Source organism: Eptesicus fuscus, chromosome 11, assembly GCF_027574615.1.
Source record: "Eptesicus fuscus isolate TK198812 chromosome 11, DD_ASM_mEF_20220401, whole genome shotgun sequence".
Classification (NCBI taxonomy): Eukaryota; Metazoa; Chordata; class Mammalia; order Chiroptera; family Vespertilionidae; genus Eptesicus; species Eptesicus fuscus.
Genome location: NC_072483.1, coordinates 22,890,854 through 22,907,673, shown reverse-complemented (window position 1 = coordinate 22,907,673; position 16,820 = coordinate 22,890,854). Strand labels below are relative to the sequence as shown.

The following is a 16,820-nucleotide window of genomic DNA, read 5'->3' as shown; positions in this document are numbered from 1 at the left end:
GAAATCCTTCTTTAATTTGTATTTTTAAAACCACACATCTACACTAATAAAAGAGAAAAATGCTAATTGACCATACCTTCGCTACGCCCACAGCCAATCAGAGCGAGTATGCAAATTAACCCCCAAAAAAGATGGTGGTTAATTTGCATATGCTGAGGGAGGGAGAGTGAAGACTGAAGACAGCATAGAAGGAAGAGGGAGGGGAAGTGGAAAGCAAGGTGGCTGCTGGAGGGAAAGCATGGGAGGCAGTGGGTGGGGCGGGGCAGGCGGGCAGGGCAGGCAGCAGCCACCCTGCCTGCCCCGCCCTACCCCACCCACCGCAGTGGGAGAGGTGGTGGGGTGGGAGAGGTGGCAGTGGTGGGAGGGAAGCCCGCCGGAAGCCCTGTTCTTGCAGGAATATTCCTGCAATGGGCCCCTTGTTTAAAATAAATCTGGGTATGATCAAGCAATTGCACATTGGAATGTTTACAGAAAATAGTTTGTAACTTAGATTTTACTGGCATTTGATTTATAAAACAATTCTTGGTAAACCTAGAAAAAAATAAAGATATATTTTTAGGCAATTTATTGAAATGTTGACGAGAACATTCATTTTGATCTATAAAAAGTAAAGTCAATGGCAGTATTTTAGTTAGAATAAATAATTTTTGATGAAGTCATATTTGATCTGTGCAATTTCAGTCACTTAAAGAAAAATTAATTAATGTGTGGAAGAAATTCAATGATGAGAGTGGAGGGAGGTGTGAGCAGGGCTGGGCTCCTCTATCATTGCTTGTAACTTATGCATTTCATCAACATGTCACAGAGGAGCTGTCACTGGATGATGGGCACTGCATTCACCATGACAGTTTGTGAGTGGATAATGAAATAGGAATATTCCTTGCATGTATAATTACATGAAAACCTCTATTACACCATAGAAGCAAAAATTATGAATTGATGGGACTATGTCTGAGTACCTGTCACTACCCATGTTTCAGAGTTTATCTCTTTAGTTTACCCTACTCCATTATTTTCAGATGCTTTTCTCTGAATTTACCTACAGAAAATATCATTTTTTCAAAAAAATATAAAATAGTATTTTTCAAAGGATACCTATAAGGAGAAACTCAATCATTATAGATCAGACTGACTTGCACTTAAAACTTGCATAATAACAAATTGATAAACAATTTATTGTGATATTACATTTTTTATTGCTTAGCTCATCTCATGCATATGAAACACATCTCTGTGGATTAAGCCAGAGAGATATGCTATTCCTGTTTTATGATAGATAAAACAACTACAAAACTCAGTTGTATTAGGCAATACTGAGTATCTAAAAAGAAGGCAGAGATAGGACATCCAAATCCAATGTTCTTTCTTCTACATTAGAATGGCAAATACTGGCCCTTCAAAGAACTTCCCAAATCTTCCAAAAGTAATAATATTTATAACTTAATGAATGACTATATGCAGTAGGGAGACATTGTTTTTCCCTTTAGGCTGAAGGGAAAATTGGGACTCTTGGAAACTACATAGCAGCATACAACAAATATTGGATATGGGTTTGAGCTAGGTCAGACTTCATGACTTTTGTTAAGCACCACTCTGCCCTATTGGGCCTCAACTATTGATTTTCATTTTAGCAAGCCAAATCGATTAGATGCACTAGCATTAGCAACAGCAGCTCACAAAAACAGTAGCTAAATGGAAAAAATAAAAGGTATAAGACTCATGGAAAGGGAGTGAATGAGATGAGTTGTGGAAGCCTATGTCACTTGAAAAGGTTTACCAAATGATTCTGAACTGGCCCTCTAGAGAGGCCTACCTTTAACATTGAGAAATACTCCTAAGAAATATTGTGGAAAATTGAAGACGAGTGATAATAATATACTTAATAAATTATATCAATTAACTGAGGAACATTGGGGAAAATGCTAGAGATTATATTTCTCATTGGATTTTATTCTTTTTAAAGATACCCGTATTTATTAACTAGCATTTTAGCCTGATAGTTGCAGATTTTGATAAAAAATTTTTAAAGTGAATGTTTTGTAAGCAAAACTGTTTCTCCAATAAACTATTCAAAGAAAGCACATTTGCAATAACTAATTATTTCCCAAATGTTTCCTGGAGAGTAGTTGTAGGACACACATACACACATTCAACAAAAATGATGGCGTTCCCAAAAGTAGTGATATCCAGCTATTTCCTCAGGACAAAGTGCACAGATATTATTGAGACAGATAATATTTTCTGGGCTATCCCTTATTAAGAAGGATGATTCAGAACCAGATTGTTCTCCCCCAGGTAAACAGTAGACACTTTCATTCTCTATATGTTACTCTCCAATATTTTGCAAAATTTGATATCATTTTTTGGGTTCTAATATGGAGTTGACCAGCTTGTCTTGATCATTTCATGGGCTCAGATCCAGTCCAGCAGACTATGCCTGGACACAAATAAAAGGATTGTTTATTCTTTATAGACTCTGCTTCTGAATTAGCCTATTCCCTCGCTTTGGGCCTGTTTCAGCCTTAGCTAATTTTCTACGTGAATCTCTGCCTCGATCTATTAAACTCATTTCTTGATTGGATAACTTTTGGATTTTGACACTTTACCTTTGTCTTTTATCAGTCTTACTTCTTTCTCTTGTTTTAGCAACTCTCTAATAACCACATAACATTTTACCGAATATTATCTAGTACATTAATAATTCTGAATGTATACCTCATTGTTATCACAAAAATTATATGAACTGTATACAGTTTATAATTGTCAGTTTGTAAATGAGAAAATGAGCTTAAAACTAAAAATTTTTAAGTTAAGAAGAAATATTTACCTCTTGGTCTCAGTAAGTACTAATCAATGACCTTTCTTGATTATAAAATACTAGTGGCCCATTGCACAAAGAGATTCGTGCAATGGGCCTTCCTTCCCTTGGCTTCCAGCACCGGTTTTCCTCTGGCACCTGGGACCCAGGCCTTCGCTCCGGCCAGAGTCTGCTGACTTTGTCTTCACTGCAGACTCAGGCCAGAGTCTGCCATCTTCGTCTTCCCTGCAGACTCCAGAGTCTGCAGTCTTCCTCTTCGCTGTGGCCAGAGTGCCGCTCCTGTAGATCCCTTCGCCCCCCCACCCTCCCTCTCATAGCAGGTGTCCTGCCCCCCTGGCCACTCTGTGCCTGGAGCAGCTGGGCGGTCACCATCTCTGGCCTTCTAATTTGCCTACTCACTCTGATTGGCTGTGGGTGTAGCAGAGGTACGGTCAATTTACACGTTTGTCTATTATTAGGTAAGATTCCCTAGTTACCTCAGTCCAGCCTAGGAATTTCACAGTCTTCACTTTTTCACAAGCGTCATCTATCAAGGTATGGCTGGACAAGAATAATCAGGCTATGTCCCTATTGAAAATTCAGAGCTAATATTGTGACACAATAATCCACCTATAAATGTACAAATACTAATTCCTAATTAGTCAACTCATAGTGAGTCTGTACTTTAGAAGATGATTATGTAACTTTATAGCAACACCTTATGTTTATTCAGTCTTATAATGATGTAGAGATCATCATAGAAACTTGGCCTAATTTATTTACAAGGCATACTAGTATACTTAAATATTGAATTGTTATGAATTTTCCTCTATAATTATCTTTCTCTACCTCGTTAATGAAAAGTCACTCACATTGTTTTAATTTGCCTTCTTTGATTAGTACTGAAATTATACACTCTAGTGTTCCAATGTGGGTTTATATGTCCACTTCAATCTCTACACCTCTGCTAGAGTGATCATAATACATCATTATTAAAATCAAAATGTAAGACATTCTTAGAAAAGATTTTGTGGTCAAATTAGTGTAGGAAATTTTACATGCTATATAATGTAGCAGCTTCCCATTTACCTCAGGATAAAACAAAATTTTATCATCTGGCTTTTCTGCAGGAAGCTGACCTACCTTACCTGTTCCACTCAAATCCCATGGTCCACATAAAAAACAGTACTTACACTTATAAGGCACTTATTTTTCTGTTTTCCATGTATGTTTGTATAATCTGCTTCTTCACCTAGAAAATAGGTTCTCATTTCCTATAACCAATCATCTCTTGCTCATTTTATAAGATATCGTGTCCTTTCCAAAAGTTTTACTGTTGAGTTGAGTAGCCATTTCTACGTGACCCAGGACATGATAGGGCAAATGGATTATACACAGTATTTTAATCTTCTGTTGACCTGTTAGTTTTCCCCCCGAAAGGGTGGCTCCTTTAAGCTTAAGATGTAAGTAAAGGATGAGAAGTTAAGAATTAGAGGGAACAAGGGTAGAGCCAATTTCTGGAGAGCCTATGCCAAATCACTACCAGAGATATTTAGAAAACCAGTCTGAATGATGGCCAGTAAGATCTGATCTGTGTCTAGGTAACAGCCTCACATGTTAGTCTTCCTGTTTCTCAGTGACTGGGTCTGTTCAGCGACTACTGGCTTTGACTTGGCCTCAGTCTCTGACTTCCCTAGGGTGTGTGCCTGTAGATTTATTTTGAAATTTAACATCAATGACCATAAGAAGAACTTGACCCAAACCTTTTTTAGTTTTATCAGTTATAATTAAACAGTATTGGAGCCAAAGCTTTTATAATAAAAGTCAATTAAGTTTAGTAGAGAGATCAAACAGAACAACACAGTGGACTTTTTAACCCTTCTCCTTCCATTGGTCTGCATAGACTTTTTATTAGGAAGGAAGTTCTGCTATCTTGTATTTAGGTCCTTGGATGCATAAAATGGTGGATGTGCTTCTGATCCCAATCCCATACACTTAGCTATTATCGAGGCCCCAGATGCATTTTGGGATATAAAGAGCAGGGTCAGGGTATTCTTTGTGTCTCTCAGCCTCTGAGTAGTCCTGACAGAAGTCTTACCTTGAACCAGAATTTATGCTTTTTATTCTTCATTGGAGATGAAGTTTGTTCAACAATTGGTCAGTTCTGGTTTTAGCATCCATTATAAAAAGTTCAGGAATTGTTTTGCTCCTAGCTGAGAACTGAAAAGGCAATATGACCATTCTTTTCTTATAAATCAATGAGACTAGATTTCTCCCTCCCATAAAAAAGGTGTGCTTTTTTTAATCCTCACCTGAGGATATGTTTTTATAAATTTTAGAGAGAGAGAAAAGATAGAGAGAAACATCAATGTGAGAGAGAAACATCTATCAGCTTCCTCCCATATGCATCCAGACCCAGGATAGAACCTGAAATCTAGGTATGTGCCCTGACCAACAATGTAACCTGAAACCTTTTTGGTGTATGGGATGACACTCCAACCTACTGAGTGAAGCTGGCCAGGCAAATGGTGTTTTTTTCCCCCTTTCTTTCTTTGTTTTAGCTGTTTAGAATTCAGACTTTTGACCAGTATATCTTGTGAAGATACAAATACTGCACAACATTTTGATTGCAATAACTGCTTTTTTAGTATTTCCTAGGGAACATCTGTGAAAAATCCAAAGTACATACTCCAGGAGGATATAACTATTCCCAGAGATGCATTTTTAAATAAATGCTGTTTTATAAGGAAATACATGTTTTATTAAACCTTTTATATCTCTTAAAAGCTTCTCTTCTTCTATTTAGCATATTTATATGGAAACATAAAAATGACTTTTTTGAGATATGACTGCTGTGTGTGTGTGTGTGTGTGTGTGTGTGTGTGTGTGTGTGTGTGTGTAATGCAATAATGTATTCCTGCTGCACTCTTGAATTTTAGCAAACTTACCAGGCCATTCATTGAGAGCTCAAAGCAAACAAACAACCTAACAAAAAGAGTTAAATTTAGCAAAGCTGTTTATCTGAGGACACATTTTTAGAGAACTAGCAGAATTCCCTTCTTGATTCCAAATGCTTAATGTTGTAGGCATTGGTATTAAATTATTCTTTAATTTTTACATTAACATTAGATAGATTTGTACTTTGAAGTAAGTAAGCTGTTCTGATTTACAACAAGAACACAACCATAAAAGGCCATTTTGAATGCCTAGTTAAAAAGAAAAAGAAAAAAAAAAACAACTCTCAGCACTCAGTTCCTCTATAAATTTGTCTTTATTGTTAGCTCAGTTGCCATGTTATGAAGAACTCAATTACTATTGTATTGTCATTTGGAAACATGCTTGAAACTCACCAAAACAGAAATTAGGGAGATGCTGAACTTAAACTGTTCATGTTTATTTTTCTTTGAAGTTGGTAAAATGTACTTTACACATTTACTAGACACAAACATTTTTCCCTCTAAATTTGTCTTGATGCTGTATAGAACTTTATGGATTTTAGTAATCAAAGTGGGAATATTTTGATGGCCCCATCACACTTATCTGTTTCAGGTAGGATGTAGCATTAAGCAGGTTCTCTTTATCTACCAATCTGAAATGTGGAAGACACAATGCTGTTTTCATCATTAATAAGTCATGAAACATGTTTTAAAATCCACAATGTTAATTACTGAAACTAGTGGTTGGGGATGGGAGCAAAAAGTATTCTAGAACTTGGAAATGCATGCAGTATCAAGGGATATCTGATTTAATTATAATAAATATTTTTCATGAGTTGGATGAGAATATGGTGACAAAACCTCTTGATAGTAGAAAAGAAATGTCAAATGATGAGATGGTGAAGAAATTTTAAAATGTTTGTGAAATATTGGTCTAAATTTATATATCCTATATAATCCTATATAATCCTAAAGAGGCAATATGCAAATTGACCCTCACACCCTTGCACAAGAGGGCTGCCCCCCCCCATGTAGTCAAAGATGGTTGCCACAAGATGGCTGGCAGGGGAGGGCAGTTGGGGGCAACTGGGCCTGCAGGGGAGGGAGGGCAGTTGGGGTGACCAGGCCTGCAGGGGAGGGCAGTTGAGGGTGACCAGGCCAGCAGGGGAGGGCAGTTGAGGGCAATCAGGCCAGCAGGGGAACAGTTAGGTGTCGATCAGGCTGGCAAGGGAATGGTTAGGGGTGATCAGGCTGGCAGGCAGGCGAGCAGTTGGGAGCCAGCAGTCCCGGATTGTGAGAGGGAGGTCTGACTGCCAGCAGTTGGACATCCCCTGAGGGGTCCCAGATTGAAGAGGGTGCAGGCTGGGCTGAGGGACACCCCCCCCCCAGTGCACAAATTTCATGCACCGGGCCTCTAGTATGCATATATAAATATAGGTAGATATAGTTATATATCTATAGATGATGATGATAGATAGATAGATAGATAGATAGATAGATAGATAGATAGATAGATAGATAGATAGATGATAGATAGATGATAACAGATAGACAGACTATGCTGAGGTACTCTAGTTGACAAAAGGGTAGAATTTATGGTGCAGCTCTGATAACTTTCTAAGCACCTCATAAAATTTAGAAGGCCTAACCCTCAGGTCTATGGAGTTTCCTTTGCTTTGATTCTGTGTTTTCAAAGAACTTTCAGGTTTGGTTTTTCAGATACAATAATTCTAGAAAGGAATTTGTTAGGATGGTGCCTGTTAGTAATTGTGCTATCCTATTGATTACAAGGACCTCATTATCAGTAGTCATAAATTAACAAATTGACATTCTGGTTGATATATACCTTTTCTGGGAGTGGTAAACATGAAGTAATTCCCCAAAGCCTGGTAATCCTTTTGTTGAACAATGCAAATGGATTTCCTGAAATTGTAAATCTGATGATTAGATCTGTGCTTGAAATATTCTGTAAGACTTTTTATCATTTTAATAACAGCATGAATATAGTTAATATCATATTTTCTTAGTAGAAATTCTTGTTTGACCATAGTTACTTATGAGTGAAATAAAATCAGTGATTACTATGTTTTGTTCTTCTTATTTAGGAATTAAAAAGAATATATTTTTCCTTCTGAAGTGGCTCTGTGGAGTGTGTGTGTGTGTGTGTGTGTGTGTGTGTGTGTGTGTGTGTGTGTGAATATTTCACTTCCACACATTATTTTTACTCAGAGTACGTATGTCACAGTGTGGTTTCCTCAATTTCATACCTTTCCTTGGAATCATCAATTTACTTAAAGAAAAGACTCCCATATTTTCTCCAAGGTGCCTATTACGCCCAGTTTATTGTTTGTCTCCTCGCCCCTGACTTTAGGAACTCTTCAAGTTTAGGAACATCTTCCTTCATAGACATGGGGGAAGGGTCACATCTGGCAGGAAGAAAGATGCCCTAATTGAATTCTACTGAGGATCATATGTGGATTTTGAAAAAAATGATATTTTTGTTGTTTGATTTTTGTTATCTCCAAGAGAGCTATTTAACTGTCTCTGAACTTCTGAACAGGACCCTCCCATTACATTTTTAAAACAACATTTAAAAATAAATAAATGTTTTTAACCTTCCCTCTGTTTCAGATATTTTACTCTGTCTTAGAGCTTTAAGTAATTAATTTGTAAGAAAAATATAATTAAGTAAATTAGAAGTATACATGGGTATCACCACAAAATATTTTAACTTAAAAAAGTACATTATGATTGCAATTACACAAAATGCCATTGGAAATTATAGCAGTTATTAGATAATTTGTGAAAAAAAGGTGTTTGTTCCTAAAGTACAGATAATTGAGGGAAAATACTTATAATGTGTCAATTATGCAAATAATAATCTCTCTGTTTACATCGAGCTATTATTTTGGACTCTATTAATGTTGTGCACCCTATGTCACTGGGATAATATTTACACAAAATTACATGGAGAATCAAAGTAATTATTTTTATAAACTCAAACTCAATTATCTGCATATTCCAACTTTCCCCCTTGAATAATGCAGATAGTCAATTCATTTTTGGTAGTTCATATTGAATGTGTCATCTGATTTATTTCTAAACATTATTATAAAAAGTTAAGAAGTATTGAAAGATTATTCTAGCCAGATATACAATAAATACTCAATTTTCTTAGAACTTTTTGTTGGAACTTAAATAACAAGAAACATTAAGATTAATAATGATATTTTGGCTTGATCCAAGTCCAAGTGGTATTTACATATGAAAATGAGAGTTTTAAAAATAGGTATTTTTCAATCCAATATAGTAACTAAGATGGGTATTGAGATAAGGATGTAATGACGTGATTTTTAACGCTTTTCATTTCATGGCACACCTAAACTAAGTACTAAAATTCTGCAGCACAAAAAATATGTTACATTTTCTGCCAATCTGACAAAAAAATAGGTATGATTTTGATTCATTTACCATGGACCAGTGTTATGTTGGCTGTTGTCATTTATTCTATTTGACAAGCTAAGGGAAAAGAGGCCAATATCCCTGACTAAATAGTCAGGTATTACATGTTTTAAAAATTCTTGTGGCATACCAGTGTGCCACAGCACTTGGGTTGAAAATTGCTGATGTAATGTATAAATATGAGATATTTCAGAATTTATTGTTAGCAATTATTTTATTTATCATATGTGGAATTCAATATGAATTGCGATTTCTATAATTCTGAATGCTATGACCTGAATGTGTCTTCCCAAGATTCTTATGTTGAAGCTCTATCTTCCAATGTGATGGTATTTGGAGGAAGGTTTAGGGAAGGTTGTGAGAGTAGAAACCCCATGATGGGATTTATACCCTTATAAAGTCCAAGGTGACCAGAACTCTCACTCTCTCTCTCTACCATGTTTGGATACAGAAAGAAAAGGTAATTGGAGGGGGGAAAGGGGCTGGGCAGAAGGTAGTAAAGTGGGAGGGAATGAGAAAAGTGTGTGTGTGTGTGTGTGTGTGTGTGTGTGTGTGTTTGAATTAAAGACATCTTTAAAAAGCAGGGGAAAAAGGTACTTATTTGAACCAGCAAGAGAGCCCTCACCAGACATGGAATCAGCCAGCACCTTGATCTTGAACATCCCAGCTTCCAGAACAGTGGGAAATAAATGCTTATTGTTTAAGACACCCAGTCTATAGTGTTTTATTGTAGCAGCCTAAACTAACTGAAGACACTCTTCTTTCTGTATTCTAAAAGTAGAAGTACATTTATTTCTGAGTGTATTCATCTGAAGTGCCATGGGGCAAACCCCAGGAAAATAACACTCCTTCTCCAGTGTAATATGCAAATCAACTGAACAACCAGTGGGGGAGGGGGGGTGGCGGGGCCAGCAAGTGCCAGTGGGCAGAAGGAGGGGACGTCAATGGGGGGGGGGGCAGCGGCAAGCAGCAGTGGCAGAGGGGCAATGGGGGGGTGGGGCCAGCCACTCACCGGCGCTACCCCCGATCAGCCTGCCAATTGTCAACTGGACATCCCCTGAGAGCTCCCAGACTGCAAGAGGACACAGAACAGGCTGAGAGAGTCCCCCCGAGTGCACAGATTTTCGTAACACTGGGCCTCTAGTAAAGTAATAAAGGTCTTACTACAAAAAACTTAGAAATTATTTTGTAATATAATGTCATAAAACAATTATAGCTATCTTTAGCAATTCCAATAAACTTTGTTATATATCAGAAAATGAAATGCTGAATCTGTTTTCTATAAAAATTCACCTCTCTCCTAAAATGTTCAAATCATTTTAGCCAAATTTATCTATCTATCTATCTGTCAGCTTACTTGAATTCCAATTGCCTTAATTTTCCAATCTTAATAAAAATCTCATTAAGATCAGATAGAAACTTCAAATGTAAGAAACTAAACCAATTCCTACAATTACTAAGTGTTTTCTAATTATCAGGCTATTTAGTGAGACCGTGCTCCTTCAAACTCGGGTAGTTGTTATAATACTGAGTTGAAAGAAGGTGTAAATGCTGTCAAACAGATATGTTGTCTGGAATTACAAGTGCATACACTAAACCAACTGCATGCCTAGCATGAGGGATGGATCATTGAACATACTCTGGCATATTATCTGAATCCAAGATATATACAATGACATTGGAAACAGTGAGTTCTGTGCAGTAGCTGATATAATAATACAAAAAGATTAACAAACCAAACAAAGCATACATTTACAGATTTCTGGAGACTGAGAAATAGTTCATATTTTTAAAAATTCTGGTAGCTGCCCTAGCTGGTGTGGCCGAGTGGATAGAGCGTCGGCCTTTGGACAGAGTCCTGGATTCAATTCTGGTGAATGGCACGTACCTTGGTGACAGGCTCCTCCCCAGTGCTGGCCCCAGTCAGGGTGTGTGCAGGAAGAACCAATCAATGTGTTTCTCTCACATTGCTGTTTCTCTCTGTCTTTCCCTCTCCCTTACACGCTCTCTAAAAATCAATGGAAAAATATCCTTGGGTGAGGATGAATAAATAAATAAATAATAAATAAATAAAAATTCTGGTTGCTGAACTGGTTGAGAAAAAAAGTTTCATGTGTTGCATGAAACATTTAAATGCTTATGCTGCCATAAAGACTGTGTAATTTAGGAAAGAAACTGTAATCACTTGTTTGAAAATGTGTCTCCAATTAATACAATATCCACGTTCTGCTTGTCCTTGTAAGGCACGGTAAACATTCCCACAAAGTCCCTGCTCTCTCTGTTTTGCTTTGACAATATACCATTATAAATAATAATGATGGCACATGCATCTACATTAGTCTTTCTGTTGAGAGAATATGAACTGAAGCAGCATGTTACTAAGGAATTCTTTTGAAGCATAGAGTTGGAGAAATGTTTAGGTTCAGGCTGAAGAAGAAAATACTTCTTAGTCAATGAATCATAGATCCATTGTGAGTTCAAGCAGGGAGGCATCAAAGTATAATTTCCATACGTAAAAATAAGACTCATAAAATTCAGGAATGAATAAAAATCAGAAATGTATTTATTTAAGGCATTATTGAGGGAACCAGCCCAATATTGCTGCTCTAAGAGCATTAGTAGAATAAAATATTTATAGGTATTTTAAAGGAAAAGAATTTTTAAATAAGATTTATAGATTAGATTTAAAAATGGTTAATGGTTTGGGATTATCTTTTCTTTTTACCAGAAAAAAAAAATCTAATTAGCATGAAATTTTATAATCTGATCAAATAGAAAATATTCAAGTCAAACATGTTTTTTTTAAGAGTTGCACCATCCATAGCAGCCACTAGCTCCCTACACTTTTTAATATTTAAATTTGAATTAATTAAAATGAAATACAGTGAAGATTAAGTTTCCCAGTTGTACTAGCCATATTTTAAGTGCTCACTAGACACATGTGGCTAGTGGCTCCTTTACTGAACAGCACAGATATAAAGTATTTCTATCATCACAGCAAGTACTCCTGAACATCACTCTTATAAAGAATTAATTCATCTTTGAGCAGGCATGTTTCGCAATGCCTACACACATCATTGAAAGAACATTCCACCCCTCCTTTTGCTTTACTTCCAAGTTTTGGAAACATTTTATAAACAAAGGATCTTACAGCTCTCCTCTTCCATCTTCTCCATCCTTCCTTTTTGTAACAGAAGAGGATCTTAAAATAAGGATTTACTTTAAGTTCACAAAAAATGTTCACACTTCTTACTACTAAAGAGTTTAGCTGTGCCATGGAGCCAGTTATGACAATTGGGTTGAATGAACTATTTTGGGCAAATGCAAAAACTAGTAAAATTTTATTGTAGTAACTATATTTTAGGATTTATAAACTCTTCATCCATTTGTGTCTAGGTCATCTTCAGTCTTTAAGTAGCAAGAAGAATGTTATCAAGAAACTTTTGTTTTGTTTTTACAGAATACTTAAATCACTTATTTTGGCATAACAACAAATTTTCTTTGCAGTTTTTTTTTTTTTTTTTTTTTTTTTTTTAATCATAAAACAACCTATACTCCCAAAATGTCCTCTGTGATGGTTTGGGCAGACCTATGTACACTTTGGCTCATGGTACTCGATTTGCACCTGTGATTCAATGATTTTGTGTGTGTGTTTTTCAGATGTGGAACACATGGCGATTGACTGGCTCACCAGAAATCTCTACTTCGTGGACCATGTCAGTGACCGGATCTTTGTTTGCAATTACAACGGGTCTGTGTGTGTCACCCTGATTGATCTGGAGCTTCATAATCCTAAGGCAATAGCCGTAGATCCGATAGCAGGGTAAGACATTCTTGTTTTTAGTGTTAGATCTGAAGGAATTTCCATTTAAAAAAAAGATCAGAGTCAGATGACAGTTGTGGAGTATAAGACTACATGCTTAATATTTTTTAAATGTTTATTTTAACAACTGCATTAAAGGAAGAAAAAAAGGGTGTCATTTACCATGCAGATGCTGAGAAACAATATCTATCTGCACATTTTTATTGACTTCCCAATTTTGCAAGCCATTTTCTTGGTTAAAAAGAGACCGTATCTGAGCTTCTTTTAGATAAAGGCTCATTAATCTTGTCTAATATTTAATAATTTATCAAAAGTAGTCATAAATGTTTAAATCCCCGTCAACTTTTTTATATGATTAGAAAGTCAATACATGGGTTTTACTTAAATTTTACAAATGCTAGTATTCCAGGGGGAGGGGCAAAAAAAGTAGAGTCATCAATTTAGGTCTGTCATCATCAGTATTAGTCAAGGATACTGTCAAATTAATGACATAGTTTCAACTTTTATTGGAGGATGTGTTGTTTTTTCAGGTGTAAGCTGTAGCAAAGATGTGAAAATTGAATTTTATCCTTATTGCTTGAATCATCCCCAGGCAGTTCAGGCTGAAATGTCTGATGGAACATATCCTAAGCTGCCATAAGCCTCCGTTCAATAAATGGGAAAATATTTACTGAAGAAACAGCTGTCATCCATATGTGGACTTTTGTCACTCTTTACTTAAAGTCTGATTGACTATTAAGATGCATCATCACAATGGTTCTGATTTTGACAAGAACAGCTTGCACGTAAGAACTTAGCCAGGAAGGCAGTGTAATATAATTCCTGAATGGAGCTCTATTTGTATTTGCAGCAGATGGTTCCTTGACTCATTCTGACTGCAGTGATGCTTCAAGAGGCATTAGTAAAAGAAGTTGTATTTAAACTGATTTGTTTGCATTGTTGGATAAGTGTAGTAAGAAAAAATTGGAAATTTACAAATGCGCTAACAACATCCTTTCGGCATTCTGTTTAGAAATATATTTGCTTGCGTGTATTTCCCTGTATGTGCTAACTGAATTTCAAATTAGCCTTTAGACAGACTTGTCTGTCGAAAATGTTAGAAGGTGAAACTATGGTATTTCTCCCCTCATTCTACCTCTCTTAGCTCTTCCCATTCTTATAAGCAAAGATCCAGAGATGCTTTACAAATAAAATGGCCCATCTAAAATATATATGTGGACACCATTTCCATTTCTATGCAGCAACATAGTCTATGTTCTCAAGCTTCCTATTTCTCCCTGTCATTACTGAAAGAACCATATTTGGTCATTTTTGTCCAAGGAATTAGGAATAGAAAACCCCCACATTGTTTGCATCTGTTCTAGGCTGGATTCCTTTGGGCCTAGTAACTGTCTAAATGGAACTTTGTCATTTATCATAACAAGTTCTTTGAAATTTTTGTTTGCATTCGCTCCATCTCTCTAACACCGTTTTTCAACAATGAGTGGTAGAAATCAGAGAAGGAAACTCTCCGCTCTTTTATAAATATAAGCCTAGATATAATAGAACACTTTCAAATATATTCTACTTTTCTTTTAATATCAGATATTTGGCTAGGATTAATGTGATGCTGTCTAGGGAAGGAAGAGTGGGTGTTTTCCTTTAGCTTTAACTTTGGGGCTGGGTGAGAGTAATTTGAATAGTTGAGACAAGGACTCCGCTGCATGGCCCACTAGAGGAGAAATATGCAAGCTGTCTTTTCTCCCACCTTTTCCTAATTGTATGGGGTGATATATCTTTGCTTTTTTGGTTATAACTTCAATTGGGAAACATGAGAATGTATTAAAAGTTGACCTGACTCTAAGAGCTTGACCTGAAAATGATGGAAATAGAAAAATATTTGACTTACCTCCCTAAAGGCTGCATTGAAAAAAATCTTTCATTTGGCTACACATTTAAGTTCACTGTGTCTACCTCCTATTCCATTTTTATCAAAGGCCTCTCATAGTATTATTGTTATTCCCTCTATGGATTTTTTTTTTAAATTGCTCTTCATTGTTTGAATATAGATTACTAATTCTGGAGATGCTTCTTGAGATTTTTCTTTTACCTTTTAAATTTTGGCAATATATTTTCTTGAAGAAATTTCCACTAGATTGAAAGGTGACATGGAAATCATAGACCAACCAACATCAAAACTACCATTTCTGCTATTTGTCTCTGCTTGTTTAATGATGTAAAGCTTAATGCTGGAGTCACTTTCCCTGAGACCAAATTCTGGCTGCACCAAGAACTAGTTGTGCGATATTAGATGCTTCTTTGTACCCTTTTTCTTATCTTAAAAATAATGAGTAATGCCCTGATTGGTGTGGCTCACTTGGTTGAGTGTTGTTCCATGCACTGCAAGGTCACAGGTTCCATTCCCAGGCAGGGCGCATGCCTGGGTTGAGGGCCTGATCCCCAGTAGGGAGTGTGCAGGAGGCAGCCAATTTATGTTTCTCTTTCTCTCCCTCTACCTTCCTCTCTATCTAAAATCAATAAAAACATATTTTAAAAATTGTTGAATAATATTAATCCGACCCTAACACTTTCTGAGCTGTAGAATATGTGAGTTTCTCTTTTACATGTTGCCTCAAAAATAACTACTAATGTGTTCAACATTTATGATACCATTAGGTCTACTACAAACCTTCCTAAAATGGTTTATTTTATAAAGACTAAAATATTATATAAGAAAGTACTGAGAAATAAAAGTGATATAGCCTGGGAATAAATATGAAGTATATGTAGAAAGTTGTAGGTTGTACAGAGTAACTGTGCTATAGGGAAGGTAGCAGAGGCAACATTACTTTAATAATTTATTTTGTGCAAGATGTATTTAAATTAACTTTAAGGTCTTTCAAAAGAATAAAATCCTTTCCTAGTTTTCTTTGCCATTTAACCTGTGTTTTTAAATATAACATTGTTTCAATAGTAAACCATGTAGTATTTGGGCCCAATGAGAATTATAGCTAAAGGCAGGAGTGAGCTAGTTTATAATTTTGTTTCTAAGGCATGGCCCTGAACTTCCTATTAAAATAATCACACTGCCCGGCTGGCATGGCTCAGTTGTTGAGCAACTATGAACAAGGAGGTCGCGGTTTGATTCCTGGTCAGGGCACGTGCCCGGGGTTGAGGGCTCAATCACCAGTGTGGGGCATGCAGGAGGCAGCCGATCAATGATTCTCTCTCATAATTGATGTTTCTATCTCTCTTTCTCTCTCCCTCCCTCTCTGAAATAAATAAAAATATATTTTTAAAAAATAACAAAATAATAATAAAATAAAATCCTTACACTAAACTGGAGACAAGAATTCATTTCACCATGAATGTCAAAATTGTTTCAACAATACTGAAAAAAGGGGGATCAATTAATCCTAACCCTGATAATTGTTAGAAAAACTGTATAAATTTAAAGAGATATTTTAATGATAGTACTGAAGTTGAAATTGAAAATTTGGAAAAATATATTTCGAAGACTTAGGGTACCATGTATAGATCCAAAATCAATAGTCATGTGATGGCTAAGTTGAGGGAGAGGGAAAATCTCCTATGTCATGTGAAACAGCAGAAATAGAAAATTTTCCAAGTTCAGTGTATAACCTCTTTCTATGGAGAATGGACTTTTGACTTATAGAAAGAGAGAGTGATTGGAGGGATTTATTTGTTAATCCATGACCCCATGTTAGTATTGAAGGGAAAGTATGTTGTTTTTGTTCTCTGCATGAGCAGGACATCTGACAGGAGGCAGAGGAGTGAAGCTCAAGTCTCAGAAATTGAATTC

At 36.2% G+C, this 16,820-nt stretch overlaps 1 protein-coding gene across 1 annotated transcript in view; it reads left to right on the top strand.

Annotated features, from left to right (window-relative positions):
• The window catches only part of LRP1B (LDL receptor related protein 1B), a 1,704,605-nt gene that overhangs the window by 822,686 nt on the left and 865,099 nt on the right, over positions 1-16,820 (top strand). Inside the window, exon 7 of the mRNA XM_054723549.1 lies at positions 12,856-13,018. Within this exon, the coding sequence (XP_054579524.1) occupies positions 12,856-13,018 (163 nt within the window). The remainder of the gene's footprint in view (positions 1-12,855; positions 13,019-16,820) is intronic.